Below are 18,047 nucleotides of genomic sequence, written 5' to 3' on the forward strand. Positions count from 1 at the left end.
CCACTCATTCACTTGTTGCACCGTAAAACATTGCAGTGAAATATTCTCTGCATGCATCATTGGCGTCCGTGAAGCATTTGTACTTATTGACTGCGGGGTTAGCACACCTAGCCCTGCCTGTCTCATTGCCTCCAACGGTGCTTCAACCGGGCTAAGGTCTAACAGAGACCTCGGTCTTTCGACCGCTTGCTCTCCTGGGGCCATTAACTGGGGAGTTCCTATGGACCCTCCTCTTATTGCATCCTGGGTCATTACTCCCTGATCACACATGCCAGGCTTACCTTGTGCATACAATGGCACCGGTGGGCCAACAGTAATTGGCAACGATATGGCAGCAGGTGTCTGACCTGGTCCAAAACTCCGTGGAGCAGCAACTCCAAAAGTTTGATTCCCTTAATCTGGGGCAGGTACTAATGGAGGTCCTGCCGCTGGATTATAGCCTGGTATCAGCTGTTGCCGCGGCTGGCGCAGCAATTGTGGAGTTGGCTCAATCTGCACTAACCTCGATTTTGTATATATCGGGTCTGGCGTCACTATCAGATTTGTAGAAGTCTCTAGTACTGGGACGTCTGGATAGATTCACTGTAACTGCAGTGGAGGTTGCAACTGTATCTGCATGTCTGGCGCAGTGGGTACACTGACACCACTTTGTGTCAAAGTCGCATCACAAGTCTGTACTGTATCAGTAACTCCCTTCTCCTGCGTCTGGTTCCCAGGACCCGCACTAGTGCTCGGGACATTGTCGCTTATCGCATAAGGTAGCTTACTAGTGTCTTTGTCTGATTTACATGTGGCTTTCTTCCCCTGCGTCTCATCTCCCTGTGTTATTGCTGGGAATACTTTGAGTCTGTCAACTATTCCCCATCTCCACATTTTGCTCTCATTATCCCTAAAGTCTTTTCTGCCCTTTTTATTCTTCTTTGGAATTTTTCTTGTCTCTGTTTAATAGCCATTAAATCCCAAATTGCTAAAGCCTCATACTGAACTGGCCTCGGAGGTGGCTTCTGTACACTTAACATCCACCTTAAATTCTCTAGGACTCTTGTATTGAACGTTCCCGGAACACGGAACATCCCTCCTTTTCCATCAATTTGTGCCATTGTTTCATCCATAAGCAAGGGGGACACCCTTTTCCTCCATGAGTATATAAGCTGGAGTACCCTCAGGCGGTGTAGGCTCCCCTTCACTCGCCATAATGTATGCGTCTCTTTTCAGTGCACTCTTAAAAGCTTTGATAAAATTAATCTTTGTGTCTTTTCCTTTGTTGTATTTAATCAAGAAGTGACTTTTAATTCCCAGGACACTCTTCACCTACCTTTTTCTCAACCTATTGTCTCTCACGGATGGCATCCAATCCGTGCGCGACCCCTCTCGGCAACTGACTCATCTCAGCGCGGCACCACTGACGTCACACTCACACACTGCAGCTGACAAAGTCTTGCGGCTCGTCTGCCCCTCACTAGATTCACACCAAACTAATGCAAAATTACTACGAGCACCTTTAACAACAACAACAACACAAATTTTCCGGTTTACTACAGGAAGGGTACACATTTGCTTCAGAACTTTACAGAGATTTCACTTGGAGCCTCGGCCGCTACTCTCTCCTTCTCAGTTCCTGCACCCGCAAGCAGAATTCGACCCGCAAATCCTACTCTCGACTTGTCAATGGTTCGTTCTAGTGCACTTTAGAATTTGCCAAATCCCAATCGAAGGTTTCACACACACAATTGACTCAAACTTGACTCGTCAACCACGCCCGATTGACCTAATTAAACCGCACAAATTACAACATAAACCCAAATGTCTCCTACACTTGTCAATATACTCCAGAGTCTTAGATCAAGACGGGTCCGTACATGAACAACCAACCACGTGGATAATTTTGAGCACAAAGCGCCACACTCATAGGAAGTATGCCGACTTCCCTACTCATACTGCGGAGTACGCCCACTGCTACTAAAACAACATTTACCTGACCTGAATACACACAAACTTCACAAATCATCTGCAAAATGCATAAGCTGAGCAAGCGCAAATCCTACACATCACATACTAAAACGCTGAGGGCATCCCCAACTCACTTAGGCAGCCTCCGAGATCCCAGGAAAGTCATGGTGAATTTAGAAACGCATCATACCTCCAATTTGCATTGTCTCAGAAAAAAATAACCTAAACAATAATTCTCTGTCCTAGGGCCCCAAAGGGCCAAACCGTCGCTCTGCTATCAGAACTGCTAATGCGTCCCTTTATGATGATTTATTACACATCAGGACTCGTTTCAGGCCAATGAATCTTTTGACCCAGTTGAGAGATACCTTAGGACGAGATAGCTAATCAGTATGTCAATCAATACGTCAATAATGTCATCAATATTTATCACAACAATACATTTCAAAGTCATTAATCAATTCAAACTACTCCCATGACCTTGCAGTCATGAATAACCACACCAGTTTAGTAGAGTTTTATGAAGTTTTATTCCCTATTGATTACAATTCTAAAAGCAGATACGTCAATCTTAAAACCAAGAAACATAATAGCATTGTCACGATATGGCAACTTTGATAGGATTTCATTAGGGCAAGAATCACAAACATCAAAACATAACACGGCGTGAACATAGATCAATTTAGCAGAGTGTCAATAACGCGTAAGTTCAACAAAACATAGATTCGGCCGTTTGTCTATTTGCGTCTGTTTAGTGAGCACCTTTCCTAACCACTAATTAGCATTGGCATGTTGGGCTTCATGCAAAACAATTTAGAACACTAATTTGGAAAAACATCTAACTATGGTCTCTGTCAAAGTAAGCAGTTGGCACCTAGAAAGGAAAAGCAAACAGACAAATCACAATTGTATTGTCATAGTTACCCTCCAAAGTTTAGGTCAGCGCACAGGTTCAGTCCTTGTCTTCAGGACATCAGTCAAATTGCCATCAGTCAGAACTCAGCTCCGGGGCAAAAAGGGGCACTTCCCTCATAAGGAGGTAAAGTGTAATATGGACAATCTAAGGACAAGGATGGTTCTGAAAGAACCAATAAGTCACCAAACAGAGTGATAAAGTTTCTGGATAAAATCAATAGCATTCCCTAATCCACCTAAATGGCTCTCCGTGTCATGGGTTTTTATCCCTTTTTCGTCGTACATTCCTCTAAAATTCTATTGGACATCTGCTATACCCCACTATCTTTAACCTATCAGAAAATACATTAGGTCCTTTATCTTCCACCCCATATTATTTTACAAGTCTCTCATTGGTTCTCCTGTTCGATGTCTTCAGAGGTGGCACGTCCGGTATGATTTCATCTTTTTGTAATTCTTTGCACATCTTTTTGTCAGTAGCTCCATTGTCTTCACCGGTTTGAATGACCCTGTACATTACATTAATCTACACTGTTGCATTTTGTTTTAATATCACCCTACAAGCAATGAAGAATGCATGAGAACGGATCTAGCATGGTTACATTCGGCTTCTAGTTTTGAAGAAAACAAGAGGTCATGTCCTTTTGTGAGTCAGCACACTGCAAGATAGGAAAAATACATTTAATATGAGAGCCAAGCAGCTAGGCTTCGGCTCATGCTAACTTAAGGCCTACAAGGATTTCAGCACAAATTCAATAATACAATGATTAATAATTAGTATAGAACCTATTCATTATAACATTTTATAAACATTTTAGTCCTCATTATTAGTCCACGTATACATTGGCGGCCACTCCCCGTGGTCACATTTCAAGTGCATGTTTAAGCAAAATTACTATTTCGTTTTCTATGCGGCTTTATCACACATTAATATATATAATATTTCATGTTAATATAGATTATATAAGCTACGCTCTCTCACTGTCTTTTTATTTTATAGTGTGTGGAGAACATGTAACTCAGCTGCTCACACAGGTATTAGTAACTAACTTTGTTCTGTGCTGATTATCTTCCTGCCCTAGGTTATCAAAAGCAGCTGCGTTACAAGCACCACGATGGCAGCTACAGTGCATTTGGCCCTCCTGGGCAGGGAAACACCTGGTGAGTACTTAGCTGTGGTCATCAAAATGGATCTACCCAAGAAAGATCCACACAGGAGAGCTTTCAACACCCTATATTGGCAAACCTTAGACAGTAACTCCTGTATTACTCAATGTGATCAGGTAGATCTTCGTTCTTACTTTGAAGATCTTCTTGTCCTGTACAAGCCAAAGCAATACTGCATGCACACAAAAGACACCTCTTTAGGTTTCACCATAGGACACCATAGTTGGTGTCACTGATAAGTAGTTGCCTAGTGTCCCAGAGTATCGAGTTTCCTGTGTCCCTTTTGAGCTCCTCAGAGTTTCTTTGAAGCATTTCTCTCAGAGGCTTGTTGCCTTATCAGAAAAGTACTATTTTTCCGGTTTCTCTCTTTCAGGCTAACAGCCTTTGTGCTCAAGTCGTTTGCTCAGGCCAGGACCCACATTTTCATAGAAGAGAAGCAACTGTCAGACCCACTGCACTGGCTTGCATCCCATCAGAAGGATAACGGCTGTTTCCAGAGTGTGGGATCACTCTTCAACAATGCCTTGAAGGTGACTGGTTACTCAAGTTGCTCTAGTGTGGCATGAAACAGGTCTTTGTATGTGTGTAAGGGTATGGACCATAGGTCTGCTCCAAATGGAGCAATCAAGGCATTTGAGCGAGTAATATTTGGTAAACTTAACCCTCTTGAGCAGGCCATATAAATCGCAGAAAATCACAATCTAACTTCCAGAATCCTAAAGAAATTGTAATGTAGTGCACTGTCAATTTCTGTACATTCTTCACTGCTTTTCTGAGGATTTGTGGGCTGTTTAATGTCCTTTCTGACTTGGCAGTTCTGAGAAGACTTGGGCCCACTGTGCGCCCTGTCCTGGACGGCATCGAAGCGTACCCTTAACTAGGTCCATTACAGTAACACTGCAATGTCTCAGCACAGGTGCTAAGGCTGACAGATTGCACAAGTGTGGGGAGAGTGTCTTTAGTGGTAGACAGGGATGTGGTTTGAAAGCTCTGTCTTTTACTGGACCTGAATCTGCATTACTTTAAAGAGGACGCAAAGTGCCCACGTCAGTGCAAATGCCTGTTGCGCCAAAGGGGCACTATGTATCCTCAGACACCTGGTGTTATTCTCTGCAATTAGCAAACTCAGAGGTCTGTGGAATTTGTTTAAAAACACAAGTCACAGTCACAGAGAAACTTAAATTATCATGTATTTATAAACGCCTCTAATATCAACATTTTTTAAAAACTCGCAGGCCTATTTTGCCAGTGATAGCTTTCAGTGTCTGAGGTCTTCCTTGGTGTTAGATGCTAGGAAGCCTTGTTAAAGTTTGGGGAGTTCTTCAAGCAAGTTAAAATCCCAAAATCCAGGCTTTTCATGACTGTTCTCTCGTTTGGAACGGCCTTCTGATTTTTTACCAAGTTCCTATCCACCACTCGTATGAGGTGTCATAATGTGGCTAATCGATTATTAGGTACCATTGTTTGTGGATAGGACTAAGGGGGTCATTCCGACCCTGGCGGTCCATGACCACCAGGGCCGGGGACCGCGGAAGCACCGCCAACAGGCTGGCGGTGCTTCCTGGGCCATTCTGACCGCGGCGGTAAAGCCGCGGTCAGAAAAGGGCAACCGGTGATTTCCCGCCGGTTTACCCCTGGCCCAGGGAATCCTCCATGGCGGCGCTGCTTGCTTGCTTGCTTTGCAGACACTGAAAATCGCGACGGGTGCCACTGCACCCGTCGCACCCCTACAACTCCGCCGGCTCCATTCGGAGCCGGCTTCATTGTTGAGGGGGGTTTCCCGCTGGGCCGGCGGGCGGCCTTCTGGCGGTCGCCCGCTGGCCCAGCGGGAAAGCCAGAATGGCCGCCGCGGTCTTTTGACCACGGTGCGGTCATTCGGCGGTTCCCTCGAGGCGGGCGGCTCCCGCCGCCCGCCGGGGTCAGAATGACCCCCTAAATGTTTTGGCCTACCATGCTCTTGTAACATCTCACAATCATCTCATGACAAAGGGGCATATTTATCAACAAATCAGTCAGTACAGTAAATCACCTTGCTGGGCAGCGTAATAGGGAAAGTGCAGGCATGCGCCTTTTCCTCTTTCTGTGTGTGCTGCAGAATGCAATACACACAGAAAGAGGAAGAAAAGATGAGAAATAAAAATATTCCTCCTTGTTGCACCTCACCTGGGAGACATAGGTTTTTGATGCATTTCCAGGTCTACGTTTAAAGGTAAATTAGGGAATGCGCCGAAATCCAAGGATGGATACGTGGGATCACCCACACTACACCTGTGGAACGGCTTCCCTGGGCGGACTAACACAACACAGAGATTTGTGCTGCATTGCGTTACTCTAGATTTATCAATCCATCCAAAGCCACACCGGGTGGGCTTGCATAACTTGATAAATATAACTTACACTCCTTTGTGTTGCTCTTGCACTCCTTTGCGTGACACAAGAGTGATACACCTCTTTGATAAATATTCCCAATTGTATTTTGCTCTTTTCTCGAATTTGGATTAATATGCAATTTTGTATACCTCCAAAATACCTCAAAATATGTCTTTACTTTTCACATCAGGGCAGGGATTCTTAAACTCAAAACACACATACATACATTGTTCTTTTTGTTGCTCAGGTCTTTGATCATGTGTTATTTTTGCTATATTTTTAAATCAGTGTTCACCTATAGGAATAGACCAGTGCATTGCTGATCCAGTTCGATTGAAACGGCAAACTATGAATAGGCAATTAATGAGTAGGCAACAATGCATTCTTTAACCACTGCATCCCATTATCAGAAGCAACACTACAAAACCCTTTTTGAATTTTACATTGTACCTCAAAAATTATTTACTTAGGGGATCATAATAAATGCCCTATTTATTCCTCCACCTCTAGACGGGCAAAGTCAAACCACATGTTTGCCCAGTATCATTCTATGCAAGGTTACAGGAACCAGATCAGTAAAGATATGGTGAGCTGTAATATCTGTCACTTCAATAAAAACTCAATAGTTATGTTCAGGGATTCCTAAGAATCCTGAAAGGAATTAGAGTTCTGAATGTTAAGTATTGCACATAAAGACCTTTCTCACCATTGAAGGTAGGCTAAAACTTTACTGGCTTTGGGGAAAAATACAAGGAAAACTGTTTCTTAGTCTCTACTTTGCTATGGTTCAGGATTCACTTGTCACCCAGAGATCTGCTTGAGTTTGGGACTACATTGATCCACAATTGTTCAGTAAATACTGATAACAAGGCACATATTCCAGATCTACTTATGTAAATAGGAATTAAGGGCCCAAATCAGTGGTGTAACAAAGGCCCCTGCAGCCCCTGCGGTGTAGGGGGTGCCTCTGAGCTCCAGGGGGCCTCCTCAGCACAGTACACTATGCACAGGCGGAAGGCCCCTGACTGGATTCAGGGGAAGTGGGCCTCCTCAAGGTAATTTGCAGGGCAGCCCTCTCACGTTTTGATACCCCACTGGCCCGATTTTGTTCTGGGCTGGCAGCTCATATCTCTGCCACTGCGACAGAGTAAATTACTTCATTGCCCTGACAGAGATGCCACCTGAATAATATAGAAATGACCTCCAAGCTGGTACACATTGGCAGGAATCGCTATCATGGTGGTTTCTATCAGTGCTCCTTCCAGTTTGATGCAGGGCTCCACCACCATGAGTGGGCCTTGAACAAAACATGTTATCTTATTAGTTTTCAAAATAATATCTTGAAACGAGATTTTCTTTTTGAAAATAAAAAAGATAATGGCGGTCATTCTGACCCTGGCGGTAGACTACCACCAGGGCCGGGGACGGCGGATGCACCGCCAACAGGCTGGCGGTGCATCCATGGGCATTCTGACCGCGGCGGTACAGCCGCGGTCAGAAACGGGAAACCGGCGGTGTCCCACTGGTTTCCCGCTGCCCTTGGGAATCCTCCATGGCGGCGCTGCAGGCAGCGCCGTCATGGGGATTCCGACCCCCTTACCGCCAGCCTGGCTCTGGCGGTTTTGACCGCCAGAACCTGGCTGGCTGTAACGGGTGTCGCGGGGCCCCTGGGGGCCCCTGCAGTGCCCATGCCACTGGCATGGGCACTGCAGGGGCCCCCTAACAGGGCCCCACCAACATTTTCAGTGTCTGCCAAGCAGACACTGAAAATCGCTACGGGTGCAACTGCACCCGTCGCACCCCTTCCACTCCGCCGGCTCCATTCGGAGCCGGCATCCTCATGGAAGGGGTTTTCCCGCTGGGCTGGCGGGCGGCCTTCTGGCGGTCGCCCACCAGCCCAGCGGGAAACTCAGAATAACCGCGGCGGTCTTTTGACCGCGGAGCCGCCCGCCAAGCTCAGAATGACCCCCAATGTCTTCTCGCCATTTGAGCCCTCTCAGGCCTTTTGCTTTTTACTGCCACTTACTGCCAGGGTTTGCCTGGCTGTGAAAGACAGTAAAAAACAGCTATATGTCCACCCATCTAAACTGGGCAGAAAGGCATGTAGCCATTTCTCCAATGGCCCTTACTCCGTAGGACCACTGGAGAAGATTGGCCATGGCAGTGACAGAGTAGTCACCAGTGTGGCCAAACTTATGGTCCAGTCACATTTAAATCTTGGAGGCGGACCGCTATGTTGGTGGGGAGGAAACATCGTCACTATTGCGATGGAGTTCCCTCTCCACCAGCATATAAATCGGGCCCTAAATTGTCTCTGTGTTGCTTAGCATACCAAAAACGTTTTCACTTGCTTTGTACTGTCAACATAGATATCTGGTTTATTTCTACTGCTCCAGCAAAACAATACTTAAAGCAATTGCATAGGTATTACATTGAAAGAGGGAACAGGAAGGGCATTATAGTCAAATAGCTCAGACTTCGTTGTGAAATTCTTATGATCTAGTTTAGTCTTCCAGGACTACTCCGCCAACATAAAAGAAGTGTTACTTTAACAAAGCGGGGGTGATTTTTGCCCACTGACCTCTGAAACCAGAAGGAATTTTTCTATGGCCTGTTGCCATAGACGGTGGTAGATTGTGCTGGTTTCCCTCGCTTATCATGAGTTCAGTATTATTGGTGTTAAATTCCAGAGAATAAGAGCATATTCATACGTGATTGGTAATAAGACAGTTGTGTAATGATGTAATGTGGTTGGATGGCTTGCTAAGTCTTAGCAAAAGTTGAGTATCACCAGAGTAGGTATACATTTTAATGCTGAAAGAACAAACCAGTGAAGCCAGAGGTCACAGATAAATGTTAAAAATGTATGAGGGCAAAGAATATCATTGGGGTACTCCATATGAACAGTGAGAAGGGGAACAAAATTCTACTAAAGTAACCTGTGGGGGCATGGCCAAGATGGTGGGCGGGTAAAATGTATTCTCCGTCTCTCCGTTCTCGCCACTTCACAGCTTCGCTACAGCACCCTATCTGCCACACCACTCTGCACCGAGTAAGGGCAAATAGGTGGTGAGCAGCTCAGTGATCCGTTGTGGCAAGGTGATCCCCTTTACCTGGGTGTCGGGAACAGCCTGAGATCAGTGGGCCCCGGCCTGCCGCTGTGAGGCACAAGTTGGCATACAGCAGGACCGGCTTGGTGCCATTCCTGAGCAGGCAACATGCCCGGGACTGCATCAGAGGCAAAGTAGTCTCCTTAGCCACCCCCCAGAGAATTCCTGATCGGCCTGGCTCTTCAGCAGATGCAGGCGAGCGTCTTTTCTTGTGGGTCCCCTCCTCACCTGTTGAGGCCTTGTGGGGGCTAGCTGTGCTGCACAACTTCCCTGCCTCGAATCACGGCCTTGGAGTAGTCATCCCAGTCCACCAGCCATTTACATTGGGTGAGTCTGCTTGTGGACCTCCCCCTTTGTGTCTTTTGCTTTAAATGACTTACCTGCTTCAGGGCCTACAGCGTTGCCTTTTGGAGGCGGGAGGGGACCCGACTTACCCCTCCCCCAGGGTGTGGCATGATCAGACTTCTTCAGCAGGGCCTCTCCTTTTCTGTGGGGCCTCTCATCTGTATTCTTGTGCTGCATCGGCCTGGGCAGAGTGTAACTCATCGTGGAAGAGCCAGCAGCATACAGGGGTTGACCTGCCAGCTGTCAGTAGAGGTGGAGGTGTCCCCCTCCTCCCTTGGACTGTTGAACTAACGTAGCACACACCCAGTTGCAGCATTTTCTCTAGCACCTCATCACCTGGTTTTTATACATCATTGTCGTACCTCAGCGACCTGTTGATGCCCAGACGTGTTGAGCGGGAGTTGCTGGATCCCCCTTGACTATTGCCATGTGTGACTTGTTTCACCGGAGCAGGAGAAGCCCTCTGTGAGGTGGGAGCTGTGGGGATAATTTATACAGAGCCTGGAGCACCCAGCGCAGGCGCAGCATTTCCTCTAGCCACGCCGCCTCAGGCCACACACAGCGGTTGTTTGGGGGAAGTCTCACGGCTCCTTGACAACTGATAGCCATTGCTCTTGACTGGTGTCTACCCTCACAGTGGGTCTGTGCTTGAAACCAGCATCTCCACCCCCCCAATTCCTCTTCAACTTCCTGGCTGACCGCGTGATACTCCGTGTGACCCAGCCTTAGCCATCTCGGCGCTTAGTAGTATGAAAGATTCCTTACTCAAGGATATGCTAAACAAGATGCATGATGGACACATGGGGGACAAGCTTCCTGCAGCAGGTTCGGACCACATGCAGGATACAAGCGCCACAGAGCACCCTGTCCTGCGGTCTTTCCGGGAGTTGCTTTTTGCCTGCCTTCAAGAGGACTTGCAGACAGTCAAAAAAAGACCTCGCCTCAGCTCTTTGAGAAGTCAGGTGTGACTTGAACAGCGTCAGCTAAAGAGTTGCGGCCTTCAAAGACAAGGATGATAAACACAGCAAAGAGATTGAATGGCTCCACCGGGAAATTATTTGTCTTCAAGAGCAACAAATTAATCTCCAATCTCATACCGAAGACCTATGGAACCGCTCATGATGGAACAATATTCACATATGGGGGGTCCCCACGGCTGCCAAACTAACGGCTGCCGAAGGCTTGGACCTGGAGGAGAATGTTGGTGCCCTCTTCTGTCACATTCTGGAAGTTACAACTGGACCGGCTCCACAGAGTCGGCCTTCTGAAACCCATCAATTGTCCCCCTGTGGACATCCTAGTCTGTGTGCATGACTTTCAGATAAAATAAACGTTTCTGTAAGTTTGGAGAACAACATCCACTCCATTGCCGGGGCCATACTCCTACTCTTTAGCAAGACCTGGCAGCCATCACTCTGCAAAAGAAAAGAGATTTTAAACCAGTCACGGCCCACTTGAGGAAGGAGGGGATTGCATATTTTTGGGGCCACCCCTTTTGGATCATCTTTAGACTTGATGGTAAACTCTATCAAATTAGGTAGCTTGCAGAGGCATCCTTAGTGCTGGGCATTGAGAAGCTCGCTTATGGATCAGCACCACTCGTTACACATTATGTGGATGGAGGCACCGCGAATCCATGGATGTCCCATGACCTGTCCTGGTGACCATGGCCTTAGAGAGACACTCAGTTATAGATCCACTCTCTGGACATTCTGACAAGCCTGAGGTCCCTTGATGGCAGGGGTTTCTTTTCCATTACAGAAATTAATGTGGATGGGGCTCACTATGGTGGGGATGGGGAAAGGCGTCCTCTACATCACCATTCTGCCTCACCATGCCTCCTTGCATAGGCTGCCTCCAATTGGTGGGGTTCTTTTCCACCTCTAACTTTGCCTGTTAGGCTCGTACCCCTTCTCAAAATTCCAGGTTCTATGGACTGGTCCCTGAAGTTGTGTCTTCATTGTTTATTGTTTACTTTTGTTTTTTTCTGGATATCTCGGCTCCTGCACATACCAAGGTCCCTTTCTAGCTTTTGGCACATCATCACATGGGCTGGGTACAGGGGATTGCTTCCACTCCACACATCCATACAGTTTCCTGTAGCACACCACCAGCACCCACTCCTCTAACACACTGTTATGGATCTCAAGATTGTCAGATTCAATGTATGGGGACTAAACAACACCACTAAGTGATTGGCTGTCATTTCACTATTGGAGATCTCTGGAGGAGACATCTGTCTATTACAAGAGACAATGTTACTTTCTAGAGACACTCACTGGCTGTGCTCCCGGTGGTTCCCTCATCAATTCCGGTCTTCCTATTCAGTAAAGAGGGGGGTGGCCATCATTTTTTCACATAGATTTGAGGGGATGATCCACCATAGACGACATTAAAGGTCGCCTCCTATCAATATGACTCAGGGTAGGTTCCTTCTCCTTTACTTTGGCGAATGTATATGCTCCTAATGAGCACCATTAGGCATTCGTTATGAGATTCTTTGCTACGGTCCTACAGTCCCCTGATGCTGCAGTTTTAGTGGGAGGCAACCTAAATCTGGCCATGCACAGCGACATGGACCGTTCTGGACAACAGTCAGCTCAGGATGGGACCTTTACAATGTCCGGCCTGCGCTGGCTCTCAGACGGGGACTCCACAATGTGTAGAGCACACTACATTGATTGTCTAGGGACTACACATTCTATTCGGCTGCTCATAAGACATATGCCCGAATCGACCATTTTTTTGCAACTCCATTCCTGATGGACTTGGTCACCGAAGCCTCCATCGCCTCCTGTTCGTTCTCAGACCATGCGCCCTTGTCGCTTTCTCTTATGTTGCCCTTGCACGGACCCAATACTTCTTGTGATGCTTAGGCAATTCTAAGCTGCAGTCTTGCACAACTCTTGCTTCTATTAAGGCATCCATTGTGTCGTGCATCCAGAGTAATGCCGACAGGGAGACCTCTCTCCCCTCTCTGTGGGAAACCCTGAAACTAGTGGTCCACATTGAACTGATTGCAATGTTGACTGCCAAAAGTCACAGCTGCCGAGATCAATGAGGCACCTTTGAACAGGAGGTAACTGAGCTTGAAACCATACATAAGCGCATAGGAGCTCAAAGGATTCATATGGAGCTTGAGCAAACCCAGCTTCCCCTCTAGTGCCATAATCTCTACAGAATGGAGTATGCCATAGTATGTCTCAAACATAAATTCTACTTGAGCAGTAATCGATGAGGCCACATGCTAGCGCATCACCTCGGCAGCAAGATATACTCAGAGTCCTTTAAAAAGATTCACACTGGCCCGGACGCCGAAGTAATTTCTGCATATGGAATTGCATTCGCTTTTTGGGACTTCTATTGTTCTCTATACTCTAATTTGGATGGACCCAGTAGCATCCTGATGGTCTATTCCCATCACTACCCTCCCTATCAGTATCACTTCGGATCTGGACCAGCCCACCCCCACAGATGAGCTGATCTCTGTCATTGCCAGGTTGAAACTGAGGAAAGTCCTGTAGTCGGACGGCTTTAGCTCACTCTTCTACAGAACCTTCTTCCAGGAGCTGATTCCCACGCTCACTCGAATGTACAACTCCTTTGCGGATTCTGGATCCCTAACGGAGTCCATGTTGGAGGCCGCCATCTCAGTAATCCCAAAACCGGGAAAAGACTCTGCGAGTCGACCCATTTCGCTTTTGAATATAGATGCAAAGTTTTTCACGAGCATTCTGGCTCACCATCTCGGCCCCCTGATGTCTGATTTGATCACCTCAGATCAGGTGGGATTTAATCCCACATGCCAACATGGAGACAACACCAAGCGATTGCTCCACCTCATCGATAAAGGCATGTGATCACATATGGAAGCTCTGCTCCTATCCATCAATGCAGAAAAAGCTTTTAACCGCATCCATTGGCCCTACCTCCTCATTGTGTTGTGAAAATTTGGGCTGATGAGAGGTTCTGCAACTGGTCAGTAGTATCTACAGCAATCCATGGGCCTCCATCAGGAAAATGGATTTCATCACCACCCTCTCCAATCCGGAAGGGCACATGGCAGGGTTTCCCCCTCCCCACCCTTCTCTTTGCTCTCTACATAGAGCCGTTTGTGCAGTGAGTGGGTGTTGCCCGTTTATCTCCAGGATCTCGTTACGAGGGGAACAACAACTGTTAAGCCTCTCTATGGATGAGGTCATCTTATCCATAGAAGACCTGGCAAACTTGCTCCCAGTGTTGATGGATGAGCTTCCTGCTTTTGGAGAGGTCTCAGGCTTTAAAGTAAACATGCAAAAATTGCAGATCTTGAACCTCACAGTTGGCCCAGTGCTTGAAAGCTTACCTTCATTTGCTCTTCCCTTTCACGTGGTCAGAAAATACTATTTTGGTATTTGGGCGTCAAACTGGCCTGCTCTGGCTCCAGAATGGAGACCTTTAACTATTCTGTCCTGGTGTCGCAGACATGCAAGGACTTGGAGTCCTGGTCCCGCCTTCGACTATAGGGGATGGACAGAATTGCGGCTGTAAAGATGACGGTTCTACCCCGTATCCTATACTTCTTTCAGTCTTTGCCACTAGTGCCACCCCCACCCGTGATCCACTCCCTTCAGCTGGCGGTCAACAAGTTTTTCTGGGATGGAAAAAACCCAGGTTACATAAATATCGAATATCCCAGTGAAATGGGGAAAGTGGGCTGGCTGTTCCTCACATGCTGCAGTACTACCAGGTGGCCCAACCCCACAAAATTGTGGAATGGAATCGTCCACTCTTGGAAAAGCATCGGACCTTAATGGACACAGCCATTACAGGTTCTAACATATGGAAGGAGGTCTGGCTTCCTCTCAAGCATGCGGCGTGGTGACTTTACTCCTCCATAGTGACCGCCCTACATTACAAGCGTAGGACGCTGTAGCAATCAAAGTGGGACTAATGACATTCCCTCCCCCCATGACTCCAGTTCAGGCAAAACCACAATTCCTGCCTTACATGCAGCCAGAACAGTTCTGTAGATGGAGAGTCAGGGGCTATAAGTGGGTGGGTTCTCTCTTTGATCACTTGTGGATAATACCCTTTGATCAACTCTTCGAGGACTACTTCCTTCAAGACGCTGACTGGGCCCACTACCTTCAACTGCATTACTTGGTGGTGAGGACTGAGATGAGGCAGGGGCGACAACTGACCCCTTTTAAAAAATGGTTGTTTCTTAAAAGCGTTGTCAAATGCCGTATATCGGAATTGTACTCTCTGCTGAATTGGGATCACCTCCCATACAAACTTAAGTGGCAACTTCATTGCGAAGTCGAACCTGGTAGACCCCTCTGTGCTAAAGAATGGGCGGACATTTTTTATAGGGTACACCATACTGCACACAACATATCCAGCACAAAACAGCATATAACATTGTGTCTTTTTTGTACCTGAGCACTGCACAAATGCAGCGGTGGACGCTGGGCAGATCTTCAGAATGTTGGCAGGGCTATAGTGGCATGGGGACTCTGTTACATCTCTTATGGTATTGCCCCAGGCTCACCAGTTACTGGGACAATGTTCTCCACAACATTGACATGGCTTTTAACACCTCCATCCCGAGATTTTCAACCTATATGAGCCTAGGTTCTCCAAACCCACAGACGTATCCCCTTCACTCACACAGGGGCAGAGAAATGGCCCGGGCCCTAGGGGTGACACATCAGACATTTTTAGCTTTATGGGGCACAGATCAAACTGCTGGCCAAACATCATGGTTACATAGACTCTGGCACATTCTGGGAATGGAGGAATCATCTCTCACTATGGAGTCCAGCTACGCTAGGTATGTGGAACTGTGGGGCCCATTCATTCATCTGCTGTGAATTGAATTCTGGGAACTGGCGTGTCGAGCATACCTGAGAGTTCTATATCTGATTCTCAAGGTGCCCCTGCACGATCCTTAGGGGTCGCCCTCTTTCACCCGTACTCACAAGCACACATTAACTGCCATACAATTGCTGAATTCAACCCTTATGCTGCCACTAGATTGGACCTTGGGGAAGGGGGGTTTAAAGGGAGTTTTGATTTGCTGGTTTTGTCTTTGTCTAATTGCCTCCCAGACACTGCCGGCCTCTGTGTTGTAGGTGGAAGCAGTGTACCTGACAGCTTTGTCTTATGCTAGTCAACACAGCCAGTCCCTGTGTTGTAGGAAAGCATGCTGTGTACATAAGCCTAGGCTGTTGAAGGCATTGTGCTATATGTACAGAGCTGCGTGTAATTCTGGGGCACTCTATCTTAATTCATGGGTGTTGCCATATCTTCCTAATCAGGCTCTGGGGTTTAGCAGTCTGAATTATGCAGTTGCCCTTCAGATTCCTAAGATGAGGCAAGGTGGCCGCTCCTTTTCTTAACTTTCCTCAAAACTGGAATTCCCTGCCTGCCTCGCTTAGGCTTTGTAACTCTTTCAAAAAGTTTTAAAAACCTCTTGAAGACGCGGCTTTTTTAATCTCTTACCTTAGCAGTTTCTGCCAGCGGGAGGAAGCCCCAGATGGGTAGCCGTGCACTTTATAAATCCAAATAATAATAATACTAATAATACTAGTACTACTACTACTAATAATAATAAGAAGAATATAAAAGTTTAAATATAATAATGTGATGATCCAACCAGCCTGATAGTAGTATTTAAAGTTAATTACCTAGCAACTTGGAACTGGTAACTGTTTATAGTATGTGACAAGCTTGAGTTTGAGAAAATGTATTACAGATTTGGAAATTGGCATATAGGGGTTACTAAAATAGATAAACTTATCTCTGCTTTACCTTGGTGCCATAGAAGATGACCTGTTTTGATAGTGTCCTTCAAGCTGTGTGAGGTGCTTAAAATGCTGCTTCAAAAGACACACCCGTGCCACCAGGACCAAGCTGTACTCGCCTGATGCACCCATAGCTAGGGCAGAATTGGTCCTGGTTTGCTTGTGTTCCGGTTCAAGGAGGACCTGGCTTGGTGTTTTGGGCTGGATTGTTGGAGCAGGGTCAAGACTGACTTCATATAGCTGGGTCCAAACTGAGGTGACATGATGTGTAAAATAACAATGGATTGGGGTGTGGCCCGAATAATTTTGAGTGGTTGAGATTAATTCAAGCATTCCATCCATCACTTTTTGTATACTACAAAATTGCACAACTGGCAGCCTGACCATCCTATGGGGGTGAGTGGGCACAGACGGGCTTACCTTTGGTATGCATTAGGCGCACTGTTAGCGCGGTCAAGTGGATTGTCTACTTTTATGCCAGACCGGCTCAGAGCAGTCGCCAACAACTAAACTGTGATGAGTCAGTGCTGTGCAGGGAAACCCTTTGTTCCTTTGCGATATTCTTCTCCAGTCTGCATTGCTGTGCGGTATGAGAATTAGTATTGCACTGAATACCAGTTTGAAACTGTGAACCTCTGGTGATTTGCCACATTCCTCCACTCATCTAGAGTATGTATATACATGTCATAAACTATGTTAATAGAATCACCAATGACTTGCAATGTCCACAGAGGGTACAGCCTGTGAACATGTACTCTTCATACCCCTCAAGTATATGAAGGATAACCTGTGGCCTTTGAATGCATACAATTTGTTTCACATGAACATGATGTACTTAGTGCATTGCCTCTGTTGAGTGCATGTTTTTATAATGCTGTATGTATCATTCAGCACATATAGGCGGTCATTCTAATCTTGGCGGGCGGCGGGAGCCGCCCGCCAAGCGGGAACCGCCAGAAGACCGTACCGCGGTTAAAAGACCGCGGCGGTCATTCTGAGTTTCCTGCTGGGCTGGCGGGTCGACCGCCAGAAGGCCGCCCGCCCGCCCAGCGGGAAACCCCCTTCCACGAGGATGCCGGCTCCGAATGGAGCCGGCGGAGTGGAAAGGGTGCGACGGGTGCAGTTGCACCCGTCGCGATTTTCAGTGTCTGATATGCAGACACTGAAAATCTTTGTGGGGCCCTGTTAGGGGGCCCCTGCAGTGACTGCAGGGGCCCCCAGGGGCCCCACGACACCCGTTCCCGCCAGCCTGGTTCTGGCGGTCAAAACCGCCAGAACCAGGCTGGCGGGAAGGGGGTCGGAATCCCCATGGCGGCACTGCCTGCAGCGCCGCCATGGAGGATTCTTCAGGCCAGGGGAAAACCGGCGGGAAACCGCCGGTGTCCCTTTTCTGACCGCGGCT

At 47.2% G+C, this 18,047-nt stretch overlaps 1 protein-coding gene across 1 annotated transcript in view; it reads left to right on the plus strand.

The window, feature by feature from the left end:
• Positions 1-18,047, plus strand: part of LOC138303635 (alpha-2-macroglobulin-like) — a 168,610-nt gene that overhangs the window by 124,121 nt on the left and 26,442 nt on the right. Inside the window, exons 25-26 of the mRNA XM_069242932.1 lie at positions 3,948-4,026; positions 4,406-4,562. Of these exons, the coding sequence (XP_069099033.1) occupies positions 3,948-4,026; positions 4,406-4,562 (236 nt within the window). The remainder of the gene's footprint in view (positions 1-3,947; positions 4,027-4,405; positions 4,563-18,047) is intronic.

Source organism: Pleurodeles waltl, chromosome 7 (assembly GCF_031143425.1).
Source record: "Pleurodeles waltl isolate 20211129_DDA chromosome 7, aPleWal1.hap1.20221129, whole genome shotgun sequence".
Classification (NCBI taxonomy): Eukaryota; Metazoa; Chordata; class Amphibia; order Caudata; family Salamandridae; genus Pleurodeles; species Pleurodeles waltl.